The sequence below is a fragment of the Mytilus californianus genome, unplaced genomic scaffold (assembly GCF_021869535.1).
Source record: "Mytilus californianus isolate M0D057914Y unplaced genomic scaffold, xbMytCali1.0.p SCAF_35, whole genome shotgun sequence".
Taxonomy (NCBI): Eukaryota; Metazoa; Mollusca; class Bivalvia; order Mytilida; family Mytilidae; genus Mytilus; species Mytilus californianus.
The window spans coordinates 1,465,032-1,487,080 of NW_026262685.1; the positions used below are offsets into that span (position 1 = coordinate 1,465,032).

General features: G+C 31.7%; 1 protein-coding gene across 2 annotated transcripts in view; it reads left to right on the plus strand.

Annotated features, from left to right (window-relative positions):
- The window catches only part of LOC127736695 (protocadherin-11 X-linked-like), a 63,876-nt gene that overhangs the window by 36,174 nt on the left and 5,653 nt on the right, over positions 1-22,049 (plus strand). For both annotated transcript variants that reach the window (XM_052247271.1, XM_052247272.1), the window contains exon 3: positions 18,867-21,632. In XM_052247271.1, coding sequence (XP_052103231.1) covers positions 18,936-21,632 — 2,697 coding nt within the window. In that variant the 5' untranslated portion in view covers positions 18,867-18,935. The remainder of the gene's footprint in view (positions 1-18,866; positions 21,633-22,049) is intronic.

Consider the following 22,049-nt stretch of genomic DNA (forward strand, 5'->3'; position numbering starts at 1 on the left):
GCTTAAAGTAATGTAAGGCATGCTGTTAAATGTGGAATGGACTTTAATATCATTTTTCATGATTTGGTGCTTAAACTGTTACTTTCAGTCAGATTAACTATAAATAGAGTTGGCAATCCAATAATTCCTCCTGAATCACCATGTTTGACTTCTGTGTTGATTTGAAACATCATATATTTGGATTTTGTTCACTCCTTAAGTAAAAATGGTAAGATGATAAAAAAATGAAAATCTACCAGCTGGGGTAGGGGTGTAATCTTTCATTTTTTTTTGGTAAGAAATAAGTGCAGACTAGTATTCTTTATTGTAATATGTTACATAGTAAGAAGGCTATGCATCATAGGTGTCATGACTGATTTCAAGTTTGAAATGTCTTGGTTAAGGTAGCACGGTAGTATTTGCATTCCAGAATTTAGGTTGCTCTTTTGTGTACCCTACTTAAGTCAATGTATCTGAACATTATGATTGGACAAAAAATACAGTATCAACTGAACATACTTTCCCAAACTGAGGGATTAATCAGGTGTAGAAAAATATGAAATAATTTTACATACAGATGAAAATGAATTTTTGAGAATTTTTTTAAATTGTGTATTCACTGCACGATAAAAGACCTAAAAGCACTAGTGGCCTTAGGTTCTTAAAGATAGCAAAAAAAGTAAACGGTCATGATACATATTCAAATTCATTTCTGAATAGTAAAATGAAAGTACTTCAGTAAACTGTGAATGTAGAATTTTTAGCAGTGTTAGAAAGTGGTGAAAATTCTAAAAAGGCTATCATTATCCCTTATGGGCCAGGAAATACTACCGTGCCACCTTAAGGGGGATATACATGTTTACACTAAATCAATGAAGGATTTTTTTTTACCTATGCAATTTGTTAGTTTATCAATAAAAAGTTGATTAAGGGCAACTATGATAAAAACAGCCCTTAAATTCCACCCCTGGGAGTGAAAATTGCTGATTCAGCAAATTTTGCCTGATCTGTGGGTAATAAAGTAAAAATTTACCTAGAAAGTAGAACTTCATTATTTTTATGTAACTTGCAATACATTTTTAATTATAAATGCTCACTTTAACTTTTCGCAGTGTCTGACACATGTGCAACCACTGGAATTTGAGACGCGACATATTTTATTTGCCTGTACATCCTATTATTTTCACCGAAAAAAATAAATTGCATAATTTCTTATTTTTTTCCACACAAGTACAGCTTTACTAGTTTTCTTTAGGTTTAATTTGTAGTTTTGTGGTAACATGACACCAGTATGAGCTTTTTTGGAACCAGCAAGTGGTTAAGGGGTCCTTACTTATTCATTTAGCCCTCATATTTGACTGAAAAAGAGATAGCAATAGGGGTTTCTTTACACTGACAAGACATTTTTTTTGACAAAGAATGTAATTATGACTGTTTATCAGCAAGATTAAATAGTTTATTCATTTTCCATGCAAATGTCATTAATTGTTTTGATTTTCTGACAATGAAAAGCACAATAAAGGTAAAATGATTATGTAAGGGGACATAATTTAACTTAATGCATACATGAGAAATAGACAAACAGTCAACTTAGAGATATATTCTAGTACATATATTGTCAAAAAGATTTCAGAATGATAGTTAACTGCCATCTAAAGAATCTTGTTGTGTTGCCTTCATAATCTGGAAATGCTTAAAGTAATGTAAGGCATGCTGTTAAATGTGGAATGGACTTTAATATCATTTTTCATGATTTGGTGCTTAAACTGTTACTTTCAGTCAGATTAACTATAAATAGAGTTGGCAATCCAATAATTCCTCCTGAATCACCATGTTTGACTTCTGTGTTGATTTGAAACATCATATATTTGGATTTTGTTCACTCCTTAAGTAAAAATGGTAAGATGATAAAAAAATGAAAATCTACCAGCTGGGGTAGGGGTGTAATCTTTCATTTTTTTTTGGTAAGAAATAAGTGCAGACTAGTATTCTTTATTGTAATATGTTACATAGTAAGAAGGCTATGCATCATAGGTGTCATGACTGATTTCAAGTTTGAAATGTCTTGGTTAAGGTAGCACGGTAGTATTTGCATTCCAGAATTTAGGTTGCTCTTTTGTGTACCCTACTTAAGTCAATGTATCTGAACATTATGATTGGACAAAAAATACAGTATCAACTGAACATACTTTCCCAAACTGAGGGATTAATCAGGTGTAGAAAAATATGAAATAATTTTACATACAGATGAAAATGAATTTTTGAGAATTTTTTTAAATTGTGTATTCACTGCACGATAAAAGACCTAAAAGCACTAGTGGCCTTAGGTTCTTAAAGATAGCAAAAAAAGTAAACGGTCATGATACATATTCAAATTCATTTCTGAATAGTAAAATGAAAGTACTTCAGTAAACTGTGAATGTAGAATTTTTAGCAGTGTTAGAAAGTGGTGAAAATTCTAAAAAGGCTATCATTATCCCTTATGGGCCAGGAAATACTACCGTGCCACCTTAAGGGGGATATACATGTTTACACTAAATCAATGAAGGATTTTTTTTTACCTATGCAATTTGTTAGTTTATCAATAAAAAGTTGATTAAGGGCAACTATGATAAAAACAGCCCTTAAATTCCACCCCTGGGAGTGAAAATTGCTGATTCAGCAAATTTTGCCTGATCTGTGGGTAATAAAGTAAAAATTTACCTAGAAAGTAGAACTTCATTATTTTTATGTAACTTGCAATACATTTTTAATTATAAATGCTCACTTTAACTTTTCGCAGTGTCTGACACATGTGCAACCACTGGAATTTGAGACGCGACATATTTTATTTGCCTGTACATCCTATTATTTTCACCGAAAAAAATAAATTGCATAATTTCTTATTTTTTTCCACACAAGTACAGCTTTACTAGTTTTCTTTAGGTTTAATTTGTAGTTTTGTGGTAACATGACACCAGTATGAGCTTTTTTGGAACCAGCAAGTGGTTAAGGGGTCCTTACTTATTCATTTAGCCCTCATATTTGACTGAAAAAGAGATAGCAATAGGGGTTTCTTTACACTGACAAGACATTTTTTTTGACAAAGAATGTAATTATGACTGTTTATCAGCAAGATTAAATAGTTTATTCATTTTCCATGCAAATGTCATTAATTGTTTTGATTTTCTGACAATGAAAAGCACAATAAAGGTAAAATGATTATGTAAGGGGACATAATTTAACTTAATGCATACATGAGAAATAGACAAACAGTCAACTTAGAGATATATTCTAGTACATATATTGTCAAAAAGATTTCAGAATGATAGTTAACTGCCATCTAAAGAATCTTGTTGTGTTGCCTTCATAATCTGGAAATGCTTAAAGTAATGTAAGGCATGCTGTTAAATGTGGAATGGACTTTAATATCATTTTTCATGATTTGGTGCTTAAACTGTTACTTTCAGTCAGATTAACTATAAATAGAGTTGGCAATCCAATAATTCCTCCTGAATCACCATGTTTGACTTCTGTGTTGATTTGAAACATCATATATTTGGATTTTGTTCACTCCTTAAGTAAAAATGGTAAGATGATAAAAAAATGAAAATCTACCAGCTGGGGTAGGGGTGTAATCTTTCATTTTTTTTTGGTAAGAAATAAGTGCAGACTAGTATTCTTTATTGTAATATGTTACATAGTAAGAAGGCTATGCATCATAGGTGTCATGACTGATTTCAAGTTTGAAATGTCTTGGTTAAGGTAGCACGGTAGTATTTGCATTCCAGAATTTAGGTTGCTCTTTTGTGTACCCTACTTAAGTCAATGTATCTGAACATTATGATTGGACAAAAAATACAGTATCAACTGAACATACTTTCCCAAACTGAGGGATTAATCAGGTGTAGAAAAATATGAAATAATTTTACATACAGATGAAAATGAATTTTTGAGAATTTTTTTAAATTGTGTATTCACTGCACGATAAAAGACCTAAAAGAACTAGTGGCCTTAGGTTCTTAAAGATAGCAAAAAAAGTAAACGGTCATGATACATATTCAAATTCATTTCTGAATAGTAAAATGAAAGTACTTCAGTAAACTGTGAATGTAGAATTTTTAGCAGTGTTAGAAAGTGGTGAAAATTCTAAAAAGGCTATCATTATCCCTTATGGGCCAGGAAATACTACCGTGCCACCTTAAGGGGGATATACATGTTTACACTAAATCAATGAAGGATTTTTTTTTACCTATGCAATTTGTTAGTTTATCAATAAAAAGTTGATTAAGGGCAACTATGATAAAAACAGCCCTTAAATTCCACCCCTGGGAGTGAAAATTGCTGATTCAGCAAATTTTGCCTGATCTGTGGGTAATAAAGTAAAAATTTACCTAGAAAGTAGAACTTCATTATTTTTATGTAACTTGCAATACATTTTTAATTATAAATGCTCACTTTAACTTTTCGCAGTGTCTGACACATGTGCAACCACTGGAATTTGAGACGCGACATATTTTATTTGCCTGTACATCCTATTATTTTCACCGAAAAAAATAAATTGCATAATTTCTTATTTTTTTCCACACAAGTACAGCTTTACTAGTTTTCTTTAGGTTTAATTTGTAGTTTTGTGGTAACATGACACCAGTATGAGCTTTTTTGGAACCAGCAAGTGGTTAAGGGGTCCTTACTTATTCATTTAGCCCTCATATTTGACTGAAAAAGAGATAGCAATAGGGGTTTCTTTACACTGACAAGACATTTTTTTTGACAAAGAATGTAATTATGACTGTTTATCAGCAAGATTAAATAGTTTATTCATTTTCCATGCAAATGTCATTAATTGTTTTGATTTTCTGACAATGAAAAGCACAATAAAGGTAAAATGATTATGTAAGGGGACATAATTTAACTTAATGCATACATGAGAAATAGACAAACAGTCAACTTAGAGATATATTCTAGTACATATATTGTCAAAAAGATTTCAGAATGATAGTTAACTGCCATCTAAAGAATCTTGTTGTGTTGCCTTCATAATCTGGAAATGCTTAAAGTAATGTAAGGCATGCTGTTAAATGTGGAATGGACTTTAATATCATTTTTCATGATTTGGTGCTTAAACTGTTACTTTCAGTCAGATTAACTATAAATAGAGTTGGCAATCCAATAATTCCTCCTGAATCACCATGTTTGACTTCTGTGTTGATTTGAAACATCATATATTTGGATTTTGTTCACTCCTTAAGTAAAAATGGTAAGATGATAAAAAAATGAAAATCTACCAGCTGGGTGTAATCTTTCATTTTTTTTTGGTAAGAAATAAGTGCAGACTAGTATTCTTTATTGTAATATGTTACATAGTAAGAAGGCTATGCATCATAGGTGTCATGACTGATTTCAAGTTTGAAATGTCTTGGTTAAGGTAGCACGGTAGTATTTGCATTCCAGAATTTAGGTTGCTCTTTTGTGTACCCTACTTAAGTCAATGTATCTGAACATTATGATTGGACAAAAAATACAGTATCAACTGAACATACTTTCCCAAACTGAGGGATTAATCAGGTGTAGAAAAATATGAAATAATTTTACATACAGATGAAAATGAATTTTTGAGAATTTTTTTAAATTGTGTATTCACTGCACGATAAAAGACCTAAAAGAACTAGTGGCCTTAGGTTCTTAAAGATAGCAAAAAAAGTAAACGGTCATGATACATATTCAAATTCATTTCTGAATAGTAAAATGAAAGTACTTCAGTAAACTGTGAATGTAGAATTTTTAGCAGTGTTAGAAAGTGGTGAAAATTCTAAAAAGGCTATCATTATCCCTTATGGGCCAGGAAATACTACCGTGCCACCTTAAGGGGGATATACATGTTTACACTAAATCAATGAAGGATTTTTTTTTACCTATGCAATTTGTTAGTTTATCAATAAAAAGTTGATTAAGGGCAACTATGATAAAAACAGCCCTTAAATTCCACCCCTGGGAGTGAAAATTGCTGATTCAGCAAATTTTGCCTGATCTGTGGGTAATAAAGTAAAAATTTACCTAGAAAGTAGAACTTCATTATTTTTATGTAACTTGCAATACATTTTTAATTATAAATGCTCACTTTAACTTTTCGCAGTGTCTGACACATGTGCAACCACTGGAATTTGAGACGCGACATATTTTATTTGCCTGTACATCCTATTATTTTCACCGAAAAAAATAAATTGCATAATTTCTTATTTTTTTCCACACAAGTACAGCTTTACTAGTTTTCTTTAGGTTTAATTTGTAGTTTTGTGGTAACATGACACCAGTATGAGCTTTTTTGGAACCAGCAAGTGGTTAAGGGGTCCTTACTTATTCATTTAGCCCTCATATTTGACTGAAAAAGAGATAGCAATAGGGGTTTCTTTACACTGACAAGACATTTTTTTTGACAAAGAATGTAATTATGACTGTTTATCAGCAAGATTAAATAGTTTATTCATTTTCCATGCAAATGTCATTAATTGTTTTGATTTTCTGACAATGAAAAGCACAATAAAGGTAAAATGATTATGTAAGGGGACATAATTTAACTTAATGCATACATGAGAAATAGACAAACAGTCAACTTAGAGATATATTCTAGTACATATATTGTCAAAAAGATTTCAGAATGATAGTTAACTGCCATCTAAAGAATCTTGTTGTGTTGCCTTCATAATCTGGAAATGCTTAAAGTAATGTAAGGCATGCTGTTAAATGTGGAATGGACTTTAATATCATTTTTCATGATTTGGTGCTTAAACTGTTACTTTCAGTCAGATTAACTATAAATAGAGTTGGCAATCCAATAATTCCTCCTGAATCACCATGTTTGACTTCTGTGTTGATTTGAAACATCATATATTTGGATTTTGTTCACTCCTTAAGTAAAAATGGTAAGATGATAAAAAAATGAAAATCTACCAGCTGGGTGTAATCTTTCATTTTTTTTTGGTAAGAAATAAGTGCAGACTAGTATTCTTTATTGTAATATGTTACATAGTAAGAAGGCTATGCATCATAGGTGTCATGACTGATTTCAAGTTTGAAATGTCTTGGTTAAGGTAGCACGGTAGTATTTGCATTCCAGAATTTAGGTTGCTCTTTTGTGTACCCTACTTAAGTCAATGTATCTGAACATTATGATTGGACAAAAAATACAGTATCAACTGAACATACTTTCCCAAACTGAGGGATTAATCAGGTGTAGAAAAATATGAAATAATTTTACATACAGATGAAAATGAATTTTTGAGAATTTTTTTAAATTGTGTATTCACTGCACGATAAAAGACCTAAAAGCACTAGTGGCCTTAGGTTCTTAAAGATAGCAAAAAAAGTAAACGGTCATGATACATATTCAAATTCATTTCTGAATAGTAAAATGAAAGTACTTCAGTAAACTGTGAATGTAGAATTTTTAGCAGTGTTAGAAAGTGGTGAAAATTCTAAAAAGGCTATCATTATCCCTTATGGGCCAGGAAATACTACCGTGCCACCTTAAGGGGGATATACATGTTTACACTAAATCAATGAAGGATTTTTTTTTACCTATGCAATTTGTTAGTTTATCAATAAAAAGTTGATTAAGGGCAACTATGATAAAAACAGCCCTTAAATTCCACCCCTGGGAGTGAAAATTGCTGATTCAGCAAATTTTGCCTGATCTGTGGGTAATAAAGTAAAAATTTACCTAGAAAGTAGAACTTCATTATTTTTATGTAACTTGCAATACATTTTTAATTATAAATGCTCACTTTAACTTTTCGCAGTGTCTGACACATGTGCAACCACTGGAATTTGAGACGCGACATATTTTATTTGCCTGTACATCCTATTATTTTCACCGAAAAAAATAAATTGCATAATTTCTTATTTTTTTCCACACAAGTACAGCTTTACTAGTTTTCTTTAGGTTTAATTTGTAGTTTTGTGGTAACATGACACCAGTATGAGCTTTTTTGGAACCAGCAAGTGGTTAAGGGGTCCTTACTTATTCATTTAGCCCTCATATTTGACTGAAAAAGAGATAGCAATAGGGGTTTCTTTACACTGACAAGACATTTTTTTTGACAAAGAATGTAATTATGACTGTTTATCAGCAAGATTAAATAGTTTATTCATTTTCCATGCAAATGTCATTAATTGTTTTGATTTTCTGACAATGAAAAGCACAATAAAGGTAAAATGATTATGTAAGGGGACATAATTTAACTTAATGCATACATGAGAAATAGACAAACAGTCAACTTAGAGATATATTCTAGTACATATATTGTCAAAAAGATTTCAGAATGATAGTTAACTGCCATCTAAAGAATCTTGTTGTGTTGCCTTCATAATCTGGAAATGCTTAAAGTAATGTAAGGCATGCTGTTAAATGTGGAATGGACTTTAATATCATTTTTCATGATTTGGTGCTTAAACTGTTACTTTCAGTCAGATTAACTATAAATAGAGTTGGCAATCCAATAATTCCTCCTGAATCACCATGTTTGACTTCTGTGTTGATTTGAAACATCATATATTTGGATTTTGTTCACTCCTTAAGTAAAAATGGTAAGATGATAAAAAAATGAAAATCTACCAGCTGGGGTAGGGGTGTAATCTTTCATTTTTTTTTGGTAAGAAATAAGTGCAGACTAGTATTCTTTATTGTAATATGTTACATAGTAAGAAGGCTATGCATCATAGGTGTCATGACTGATTTCAAGTTTGAAATGTCTTGGTTAAGGTAGCACGGTAGTATTTGCATTCCAGAATTTAGGTTGCTCTTTTGTGTACCCTACTTAAGTCAATGTATCTGAACATTATGATTGGACAAAAAATACAGTATCAACTGAACATACTTTCCCAAACTGAGGGATTAATCAGGTGTAGAAAAATATGAAATAATTTTACATACAGATGAAAATGAATTTTTGAGAATTTTTTTAAATTGTGTATTCACTGCACGATAAAAGACCTAAAAGCACTAGTGGCCTTAGGTTCTTAAAGATAGCAAAAAAAGTAAACGGTCATGATACATATTCAAATTCATTTCTGAATAGTAAAATGAAAGTACTTCAGTAAACTGTGAATGTAGAATTTTTAGCAGTGTTAGAAAGTGGTGAAAATTCTAAAAAGGCTATCATTATCCCTTATGGGCCAGGAAATACTACCGTGCCACCTTAAGGGGGATATACATGTTTACACTAAATCAATGAAGGATTTTTTTTTACCTATGCAATTTGTTAGTTTATCAATAAAAAGTTGATTAAGGGCAACTATGATAAAAACAGCCCTTAAATTCCACCCCTGGGAGTGAAAATTGCTGATTCAGCAAATTTTGCCTGATCTGTGGGTAATAAAGTAAAAATTTACCTAGAAAGTAGAACTTCATTATTTTTATGTAACTTGCAATACATTTTTAATTATAAATGCTCACTTTAACTTTTCGCAGTGTCTGACACATGTGCAACCACTGGAATTTGAGACGCGACATATTTTATTTGCCTGTACATCCTATTATTTTCACCGAAAAAAATAAATTGCATAATTTCTTATTTTTTTCCACACAAGTACAGCTTTACTAGTTTTCTTTAGGTTTAATTTGTAGTTTTGTGGTAACATGACACCAGTATGAGCTTTTTTGGAACCAGCAAGTGGTTAAGGGGTCCTTACTTATTCATTTAGCCCTCATATTTGACTGAAAAAGAGATAGCAATAGGGGTTTCTTTACACTGACAAGACATTTTTTTTGACAAAGAATGTAATTATGACTGTTTATCAGCAAGATTAAATAGTTTATTCATTTTCCATGCAAATGTCATTAATTGTTTTGATTTTCTGACAATGAAAAGCACAATAAAGGTAAAATGATTATGTAAGGGGACATAATTTAACTTAATGCATACATGAGAAATAGACAAACAGTCAACTTAGAGATATATTCTAGTACATATATTGTCAAAAAGATTTCAGAATGATAGTTAACTGCCATCTAAAGAATCTTGTTGTGTTGCCTTCATAATCTGGAAATGCTTAAAGTAATGTAAGGCATGCTGTTAAATGTGGAATGGACTTTAATATCATTTTTCATGATTTGGTGCTTAAACTGTTACTTTCAGTCAGATTAACTATAAATAGAGTTGGCAATCCAATAATTCCTCCTGAATCACCATGTTTGACTTCTGTGTTGATTTGAAACATCATATATTTGGATTTTGTTCACTCCTTAAGTAAAAATGGTAAGATGATAAAAAAATGAAAATCTACCAGCTGGGGTAGGGGTGTAATCTTTCATTTTTTTTTGGTAAGAAATAAGTGCAGACTAGTATTCTTTATTGTAATATGTTACATAGTAAGAAGGCTATGCATCATAGGTGTCATGACTGATTTCAAGTTTGAAATGTCTTGGTTAAGGTAGCACGGTAGTATTTGCATTCCAGAATTTAGGTTGCTCTTTTGTGTACCCTACTTAAGTCAATGTATCTGAACATTATGATTGGACAAAAAATACAGTATCAACTGAACATACTTTCCCAAACTGAGGGATTAATCAGGTGTAGAAAAATATGAAATAATTTTACATACAGATGAAAATGAATTTTTGAGAATTTTTTTAAATTGTGTATTCACTGCACGATAAAAGACCTAAAAGCACTAGTGGCCTTAGGTTCTTAAAGATAGCAAAAAAAGTAAACGGTCATGATACATATTCAAATTCATTTCTGAATAGTAAAATGAAAGTACTTCAGTAAACTGTGAATGTAGAATTTTTAGCAGTGTTAGAAAGTGGTGAAAATTCTAAAAAGGCTATCATTATCCCTTATGGGCCAGGAAATACTACCGTGCTACCTTAAGGGGGATATACATGTTTACACTAAATCAATGAAGGATTTTTTTTTACCTATGCAATTTGTTAGTTTATCAATAAAAAGTTGATTAAGGGCAACTATGATAAAAACAGCCCTTAAATTCCACCCCTGGGAGTGAAAATTGCTGATTCAGCAAATTTTGCCTGATCTGTGGGTAATAAAGTAAAAATTTACCTAGAAAGTAGAACTTCATTATTTTTATGTAACTTGCAATACATTTTTAATTATAAATGCTCACTTTAACTTTTCGCAGTGTCTGACACATGTGCAACCACTGGAATTTGAGACGCGACATATTTTATTTGCCTGTACATCCTATTATTTTCACCGAAAAAAATAAATTGCATAATTTCTTATTTTTTTCCACACAAGTACAGCTTTACTAGTTTTCTTTAGGTTTAATTTGTAGTTTTGTGGTAACATGACACCAGTATGAGCTTTTTTGGAACCAGCAAGTGGTTAAGGGGTCCTTACTTATTCATTTAGCCCTCATATTTGACTGAAAAAGAGATAGCAATAGGGGTTTCTTTACACTGACAAGACATTTTTTTTGACAAAGAATGTAATTATGACTGTTTATCAGCAAGATTAAATAGTTTATTCATTTTCCATGCAAATGTCATTAATTGTTTTGATTTTCTGACAATGAAAAGCACAATAAAGGTAAAATGATTATGTAAGGGGACATAATTTAACTTAATGCATACATGAGAAATAGACAAACAGTCAACTTAGAGATATATTCTAGTACATATATTGTCAAAAAGATTTCAGAATGATAGTTAACTGCCATCTAAAGAATCTTGTTGTGTTGCCTTCATAATCTGGAAATGCTTAAAGTAATGTAAGGCATGCTGTTAAATGTGGAATGGACTTTAATATCATTTTTCATGATTTGGTGCTTAAACTGTTACTTTCAGTCAGATTAACTATAAATAGAGTTGGCAATCCAATAATTCCTCCTGAATCACCATGTTTGACTTCTGTGTTGATTTGAAACATCATATATTTGGATTTTGTTCACTCCTTAAGTAAAAATGGTAAGATGATAAAAAAATGAAAATCTACCAGCTGGGGTAGGGGTGTAATCTTTCATTTTTTTTTGGTAAGAAATAAGTGCAGACTAGTATTCTTTATTGTAATATGTTACATAGTAAGAAGGCTATGCATCATAGGTGTCATGACTGATTTCAAGTTTGAAATGTCTTGGTTAAGGTAGCACGGTAGTATTTGCATTCCAGAATTTAGGTTGCTCTTTTGTGTACCCTACTTAAGTCAATGTATCTGAACATTATGATTGGACAAAAAATACAGTATCAACTGAACATACTTTCCCAAACTGAGGGATTAATCAGGTGTAGAAAAATATGAAATAATTTTACATACAGATGAAAATGAATTTTTGAGAATTTTTTTAAATTGTGTATTCACTGCACGATAAAAGACCTAAAAGCACTAGTGGCCTTAGGTTCTTAAAGATAGCAAAAAAAGTAAACGGTCATGATACATATTCAAATTCATTTCTGAATAGTAAAATGAAAGTACTTCAGTAAACTGTGAATGTAGAATTTTTAGCAGTGTTAGAAAGTGGTGAAAATTCTAAAAAGGCTATCATTATCCCTTATGGGCCAGGAAATACTACCGTGCCACCTTAAGGGGGATATACATGTTTACACTAAATCAATGAAGGATTTTTTTTTACCTATGCAATTTGTTAGTTTATCAATAAAAAGTTGATTAAGGGCAACTATGATAAAAACAGCCCTTAAATTCCACCCCTGGGAGTGAAAATTGCTGATTCAGCAAATTTTGCCTGATCTGTGGGTAATAAAGTAAAAATTTACCTAGAAAGTAGAACTTCATTATTTTTATGTAACTTGCAATACATTTTTAATTATAAATGCTCACTTTAACTTTTCGCAGTGTCTGACACATGTGCAACCACTGGAATTTGAGACGCGACATATTTTATTTGCCTGTACATCCTATTATTTTCACCGAAAAAAATAAATTGCATAATTTCTTATTTTTTTCCACACAAGTACAGCTTTACTAGTTTTCTTTAGGTTTAATTTGTAGTTTTGTGGTAACATGACACCAGTATGAGCTTTTTTGGAACCAGCAAGTGGTTAAGGGGTCCTTACTTATTCATTTAGCCCTCATATTTGACTGAAAAAGAGATAGCAATAGGGGTTTCTTTACACTGACAAGACATTTTTTTTGACAAAGAATGTAATTATGACTGTTTATCAGCAAGATTAAATAGTTTATTCATTTTCCATGCAAATGTCATTAATTGTTTTGATTTTCTGACAATGAAAAGCACAATAAAGGTAAAATGATTATGTAAGGGGACATAATTTAACTTAATGCATACATGAGAAATAGACAAACAGTCAACTTAGAGATATATTCTAGTACATATATTGTCAAAAAGATTTCAGAATGATAGTTAACTGCCATCTAAAGAATCTTGTTGTGTTGCCTTCATAATCTGGAAATGCTTAAAGTAATGTAAGGCATGCTGTTAAATGTGGAATGGACTTTAATATCATTTTTCATGATTTGGTGCTTAAACTGTTACTTTCAGTCAGATTAACTATAAATAGAGTTGGCAATCCAATAATTCCTCCTGAATCACCATGTTTGACTTCTGTGTTGATTTGAAACATCATATATTTGGATTTTGTTCACTCCTTAAGTAAAAATGGTAAGATGATAAAAAAATGAAAATCTACCAGCTGGGGTAGGGGTGTAATCTTTCATTTTTTTTTGGTAAGAAATAAGTGCAGACTAGTATTCTTTATTGTAATATGTTACATAGTAAGAAGGCTATGCATCATAGGTGTCATGACTGATTTCAAGTTTGAAATGTCTTGGTTAAGGTAGCACGGTAGTATTTGCATTCCAGAATTTAGGTTGCTCTTTTGTGTACCCTACTTAAGTCAATGTATCTGAACATTATGATTGGACAAAAAATACAGTATCAACTGAACATACTTTCCCAAACTGAGGGATTAATCAGGTGTAGAAAAATATGAAATAATTTTACATACAGATGAAAATGAATTTTTGAGAATTTTTTTAAATTGTGTATTCACTGCACGATAAAAGACCTAAAAGCACTAGTGGCCTTAGGTTCTTAAAGATAGCAAAAAAAGTAAACGGTCATGATACATATTCAAATTCATTTCTGAATAGTAAAATGAAAGTACTTCAGTAAACTGTGAATGTAGAATTTTTAGCAGTGTTAGAAAGTGGTGAAAATTCTAAAAAGGCTATCATTATCCCTTATGGGCCAGGAAATACTACCGTGCCACCTTAAGGGGGATATACATGTTTACACTAAATCAATGAAGGATTTTTTTTTACCTATGCAATTTGTTAGTTTATCAATAAAAAGTTGATTAAGGGCAACTATGATAAAAACAGCCCTTAAATTCCACCCCTGGGAGTGAAAATTGCTGATTCAGCAAATTTTGCCTGATCTGTGGGTAATAAAGTAAAAATTTACCTAGAAAGTAGAACTTCATTATTTTTATGTAACTTGCAATACATTTTTAATTATAAATGCTCACTTTAACTTTTCGCAGTGTCTGACACATGTGCAACCACTGGAATTTGAGACGCGACATATTTTATTTGCCTGTACATCCTATTATTTTCACCGAAAAAAATAAATTGCATAATTTCTTATTTTTTTCCACACAAGTACAGCTTTACTAGTTTTCTTTAGGTTTAATTTGTAGTTTTGTGGTAACATGACACCAGTATGAGCTTTTTTGGAACCAGCAAGTGGTTAAGGGGTCCTTACTTATTCATTTAGCCCTCATATTTGACTGAAAAAGAGATAGCAATAGGGGTTTCTTTACACTGACAAGACATTTTTTTTGACAAAGAATGTAATTATGACTGTTTATCAGCAAGATTAAATAGTTTATTCATTTTCCATGCAAATGTCATTAATTGTTTTGATTTTCTGACAATGAAAAGCACAATAAAGGTAAAATGATTATGTAAGGGGACATAATTTAACTTAATGCATACATGAGAAATAGACAAACAGTCAACTTAGAGATATATTCTAGTACATATATTGTCAAAAAGATTTCAGAATGATAGTTAACTGCCATCTAAAGAATCTTGTTGTGTTGCCTTCATAATCTGGAAATGCTTAAAGTAATGTAAGGCATGCTGTTAAATGTGGAATGGACTTTAATATCATTTTTCATGATTTGGTGCTTAAACTGTTACTTTCAGTCAGATTAACTATAAATAGAGTTGGCAATCCAATAATTCCTCCTGAATCACCATGTTTGACTTCTGTGTTGATTTGAAACATCATATATTTGGATTTTGTTCACTCCTTAAGTAAAAATGGTAAGATGATAAAAAAATGAAAATCTACCAGCTGGGGTAGGGGTGTAATCTTTCATTTTTTTTTGGTAAGAAATAAGTGCAGACTAGTATTCTTTATTGTAATATGTTACATAGTAAGAAGGCTATGCATCATAGGTGTCATGACTGATTTCAAGTTTGAAATGTCTTGGTTAAGGTAGCACGGTAGTATTTGCATTCCAGAATTTAGGTTGCTCTTTTGTGTACCCTACTTAAGTCAATGTATCTGAACATTATGATTGGACAAAAAATACAGTATCAACTGAACATACTTTCCCAAACTGAGGGATTAATCAGGTGTAGAAAAATATGAAATAATTTTACATACAGATGAAAATGAATTTTTGAGAATTTTTTTAAATTGTGTATTCACTGCACGATAAAAGACCTAAAAGCACTAGTGGCCTTAGGTTCTTAAAGATAGCAAAAAAAGTAAACGGTCATGATACATATTCAAATTCATTTCTGAATAGTAAAATGAAAGTACTTCAGTAAACTGTGAATGTAGAATTTTTAGCAGTGTTAGAAAGTGGTGAAAATTCTAAAAAGGCTATCATTATCCCTTATGGGCCAGGAAATACTACCGTGCCACCTTAAGGGGGATATACATGTTTACACTAAATCAATGAAGGATTTTTTTTTACCTATGCAATTTGTTAGTTTATCAATAAAAAGTTGATTAAGGGCAACTATGATAAAAACAGCCCTTAAATTCCACCCCTGGGAGTGAAAATTGCTGATTCAGCAAATTTTGCCTGATCTGTGGGTAATAAAGTAAAAATTTACCTAGAAAGTAGAACTTCATTATTTTTATGTAACTTGCAATACATTTTTAATTATAAATGCTCACTTTAACTTTTCGCAGTGTCTGACACATGTGCAACCACTGGAATTTGAGACGCGACATATTTTATTTGCCTGTACATCCTATTATTTTCACCGAAAAAAATAAATTGCATAATTTCTTATTTTTTTCCACACAAGTACAGCTTTACTAGTTTTCTTTAGGTTTAATTTGTAGTTTTGTGGTAACATGACACCAGTATGAGCTTTTTTGGAACCAGCAAGTGGTTAAGGGGTCCTTACTTATTCATTTAGCCCTCATATTTGACTGAAAAAGAGATAGCAATAGGGGTTTCTTTACACTGACAAGACATTTTTTTTGACAAAGAATGTAATTATGACTGTTTATCAGCAAGATTAAATAGTTTATTCATTTTCCATGCAAATGTCATTAATTGTTTTGATTTTCTGACAATGAAAAGCACAATAAAGGTAAAATGATTATGTAAGGGGACATAATTTAACTTAATGCATACATGAGAAATAGACAAACAGTCAACTTAGAGATATATTCTAGTACATATATTGTCAAAAAGATTTCAGAATGATAGTTAACTGCCATCTAAAGAATCTTGTTGTGTTGCCTTCATAATCTGGAAATGCTTAAAGTAATGTAAGGCATGCTGTTAAATGTGGAATGGACTTTAATATCATTTTTCATGATTTGGTGCTTAAACTGTTACTTTCAGTCAGATTAACTATAAATAGAGTTGGCAATCCAATAATTCCTCCTGAATCACCATGTTTGACTTCTGTGTTGATTTGAAACATCATATATTTGGATTTTGTTCACTCCTTAAGTAAAAATGGTAAGATGATAAAAAAATGAAAATCTACCAGCTGGGGTAGGGGTGTAATCTTTCATTTTTTTTTGGTAAGAAATAAGTGCAGACTAGTATTCTTTATTGTAATATGTTACATAGTAAGAAGGCTATGCATCATAGGTGTCATGACTGATTTCAAGTTTGAAATGTCTTGGTTAAGGTAGCACGGTAGTATTTGCATTCCAGAATTTAGGTTGCTCTTTTGTGTACCCTACTTAAGTCAATGTATCTGAACATTATGATTGGACAAAAAATACAGTATCAACTGAACATACTTTCCCAAACTGAGGGATTAATCAGGTGTAGAAAAATATGAAATAATTTTACATACAGATGAAAATGAATTTTTGAGAATTTTTTTAAATTGTGTATTCACTGCACGATAAAAGACCTAAAAGCACTAGTGGCCTTAGGTTCTTAAAGATAGCAAAAAAAGTAAACGGTCATGATACATATTCAAATTCATTTCTGAATAGTAAAATGAAAGTACTTCAGTAAACTGTGAATGTAGAATTTTTAGCAGTGTTAGAAAGTGGTGAAAATTCTAAAAAGGCTATCATTATCCCTTATGGGCCAGGAAATACTACCGTGCCACCTTAAATCGACTATAATCAGGTAGTGTCAAGTCCCGTCAATATATATGTTCCTGATTTATTTTAAAACTTTTAATTGTGCTACAATTAAGTCTATATTGTTAAACAAACAAAATTGCCTCTAATCAGATCACAGCAGGAAAGCGACACCTTGTTCACTATAAACTAAAGTCTCCCTTTAATGGACTAATGAAACGCAAACAAATTAATTAGACCAACTATAGAGACTTGGTCAGTGTGATATCTCTGATGTGGAATCATTACACAGTAGGTTTAACAGTTTCATACATGTATTGGATCATGGTCAGTGAGATATTATGTAAATAGCCCAAAAAGATACAAAACTTTCTGTGAAAAATAAACTGGCCATTTATAGGTCATCATTAAGTGGTACCGGTATTTACATCATTTGTGGTCTTGGAAAGTCAATAGACAGTTTTCTAATTTAAAAAAGTAAAAGAAATTGTAAGTAAAAATTGTGGCAAAATGTGGTCAATATACATACAAATGACAAAGAATAATTTACATTTTTTTAGTTACTGTTTGTTTCCAAATCTAAAAAACAAAGCATCATTTTTTGCATTAAACTAGATCTTGCCCTATTATATTTGTTCAAGTAGCTGATATTGTATAACATGGAACTGTTATATTGAATCAGCATAAAAGTGGAGTTTGGCAAGTCAATTTCCTTTTGATTGTAATATTTCTAAATTTAAAAACTTGAATATTGATTTGCAATTTATTTATTAGATATTGGCATTATAATCGTGATTTATTAGTTGTGGTTTATTTTTTCTAATGACTTATCAGCTTATCCTTACACCTTTAATGATTAAATCTGTTCCTTGTTATATCAATAAACAGCCAGTTGACACAGATTATACAATTTATTATAATTTTTACTGATTCCTTTTTTTGAAATGGTCTAGAAGATTAAAATGTATTTGCATTAACAAGAAACTGCTGGTATATAGCCTACATTTGATAGGAAGGGCTAAAAGTTGGGATTACCGCCACAGTAGTGGACAATTCTACTTCTCGAGGATAATCCATTCTTTTGTATACTTACAGTACTGTATTGACCATAAAGACAGGACAATATTGTTTTGACTTTTAAAACTAATTCCTTTTCAAATGGATAGGATTTAATGCTCCAAGTTTGAAGCAAATAAGATGTTGAGCATGCATTCCAAGTTTCATTTCATTGCTCATTGCTTTGTATGTTTATTTCTGTTACTTAGAATTTATCTTTAGAATGGTGGCGGGAGGGGGGGGATGGAAGTGTTTGGAATTTCTATACATTATTTTTTCAGTTCAAAATTTGATTAGAATACACCATTTAATGTTCTTATTTACTTTTTCAGGGGTTGTAACAAATGCAAAGATTTTAAAGAAGACTTTCCAAGCTATGGTTTGAGAACAGGAAAAGCAAGATGAATATGGAGGTGTTTATAATTCTAATATTATTAGTTGTTGTTGTATCCAGTCAGTCACCAATAGTATTACAGTTTTCTGTGAAGGAGGAATTAGATCCACAGGTCATTGTTGGGAACGTCGGACAGAAATCTAACTTATCCGATACATTTACATTCAGATTCATAACAACTTACCAGAACTTTGAGATTGATGAAAACTCTGGAATATTAAGTACTGTTCGTAAACTGGACCGTGAAACACTTTGTCCAAATCAATTGTTGTGTAGACAACATCTTCGAGTGACAGCCATGAGTGGACCTAATGTCAAAACTATAGTTATTTATGTTGATATTTTGGACGTTAATGACAATTCACCATCCTTTCCTGTTACTTCTATGGCAAGGAGTATTGCAGAAAATCTTCCCATTAATACAACCATTACATTGGTTGGAGCCACTGACCCTGATATGGGGGTCAATAACTCTGTTCAAAGTTATGAGATCGTTCCAGCTCTAAATATATTTGCACTTGATATTCATCCGAAACTTGACGGGACTTCTGAGGTTATTTTGAGAGTGCTGACTACGTTAGACCGTGAAACAAGGGATTACTATCAATTATATATGAAAGCTAAAGATGGAGGAAACCCCGTAAAAACTGGTATGCTTATGCTCAATATCACCGTCACAGATGTTAATGATGAAAAGCCTACATTTACAAAGGAGCAGTATGATGTTATTATTAATGAGAATATAACAGTAAATCAAGTATTCCTGACATTATCAGCTACGGACAGAGATATCGGAACCAATGGTGAAGTTCATTACAAATTCAGCTCTTACCAAACTGATTCTACAGTGTTCTCTCTGTTCGATATTAACACAGTTACAACACCCTCTGGAAATAAAGGGGAAATATTTGTAAAGACCTCTTTAACTGTTATACCTGAAGCACCATATAGAATCATTGTTGAGGCATCCGATAGTGGTACAACTAAGGTACTAAGTAGTCAAGCAGTGGTCACTATTTCTGTTCTAGACATTAATAATAATGACCCAATTATTGGTGTGACTTTTGTTGACGGAACAGATTATGCATTAATACCAGAAAATAGTGCAAATGGTACAGTGGTGGCATTTGTACATGTTGATGATGCTGATCAAGGAGTTAACAGAATAGCTACATGCTCTATAAGTAGCATTTTTTTTCGTTTAGAAACTTTCGCTGAAAATGAATTCAAGATATCAGTTCATGGTTTATTAGACCGTGAAGATCGTTATGAACATGTAATAACTGTGTTTTGTTTGGATGGAGGAAATCCGAAACGTAATGCCACCAAAAGTTTTGTAATACAGATAGAAGATGAGAATGACAACCAACCAGTGTTTACAGATACAGAGTACAAGCCAAGAATCACAGAAAACAAACCTCCATTTACATATATAACTAAAGTAAGTGCTACAGATGCTGACCAGGGCAATAACGCTCAGGTTCGATATCAACTAGGTGAGGATGTGCAGAGTGATTTCCAAATTGAATCAAATACTGGTATTATAAAAAGTAAGCGATCTTTGGACCGTGAGAAGAAAGGATTTTACTCATTTTTTGTCTATGCTGTTGATAATGGTGTGAGTAGTTCTCGTACCTCATCTGTTGTCGTGGATGTTACTGTGGAAGATGAAAATGATAACTACCCACAATTCTCAAAGCAGCATTATACTTTTGAAATTACCGAAAACCAGCAAGTACAGGTTGGTCGTGTTGAAGCTAATGATACTGATGAAATGGACAATGGTGTCGTCACATTCCATATTAAAGAAGATATAAATTACGTCCCTTTTTCAGTTTCACTAGATGGCGGGATAGCTGCTACTGAAGAGTTAGATCGTGAAGCCAAGGATCAGTACACTTTTGAAGTCATTGCCAGAGACTTGGGTAACTTAAAACAAAACAGTAATGCTACAACTGTAACGGTAAATGTTTTGGATATTAATGATAATGCTCCTGTGTTTATATTTCCAAATTCTACGAATAAATCTGTCAGTATACAGTATTTGGCAAATCCTGATACGTTAGTGACGACATTAATAGCAGAAGATAGTGACGCTGGTAAAAATGGGACAGTAACTTACAAATTTATTTCTGGTAATGAAGATAATCTATTTTACTTGGATGATTATTCTGGGGAGATATTTTTGTCTAGAAAGTTACACATTTATGAAATCAAACCGTATGAACTGACCGTCTCTGCTGAGGATCAGGGAAGTCCACATCAGCAAGTTACACATGAACTTTTGTGGATTCATGTCAAATTTGTCAATGTTACTACAGTTGCTAGTTTAACAGATGCCGGAGCTGGACAGAATATTATCATTGCTATCATTATAGGGTGTATAACTGCACTCTTGTCCATTTTGATTATTATCACAATTTGTGTCATTCGTAAAATGGATTCTCGGAAACATATTTATAGTGCCAAATCTGCTGAACATATGAGAATTGTTGATCTGAAGAGAGGCAGCAGTAATCGATCATCCTCATCCAAAGGATCACAGGACCGTATCATGGATGTATATGAACTCCCACAGAAAAAGGAAGTTAGTTTCTCAATAGACGAGGAACAGGAGAATACATTATCTATGACATTTCCATCCACACTGTCTTCAGGGTCTGGAATGGTCACCTTCAAATCAAACAGCTCATTAAATACTCAGGTACGTTTTATAAAAGTCAAATGTAGGAGTTTGTTGTAGTGTGATTATCAACTGCAGACTAGTAATATCAAAGACTTTCAAAAATTCAACAGAATGATTAAGATTGCAGTGTCTGAGTGACATTAATAATACCAATTTTTCTGCTGAATTTCAAACTTTTACTTAAGAACAACAACTTTAAAGTGTAGAATTTTAAACTATCTGCTTTCTGAATAGGTTTGAAATTAGCAAAATGCATAAAAAAAATAAAAATCTTAAAGCAGGTTATCTGACTTCTATTTTTGGTGAAAATAGCTGTTTTTAATATGATGATTTTCTCCCTTAAAATTTTAAAACACAGTCAGTCTTTATTATAACTGCACCCCCATCATAAACACGATAAAAGAAAAAAGAATGATAAAGCTATTGGAATTTTAT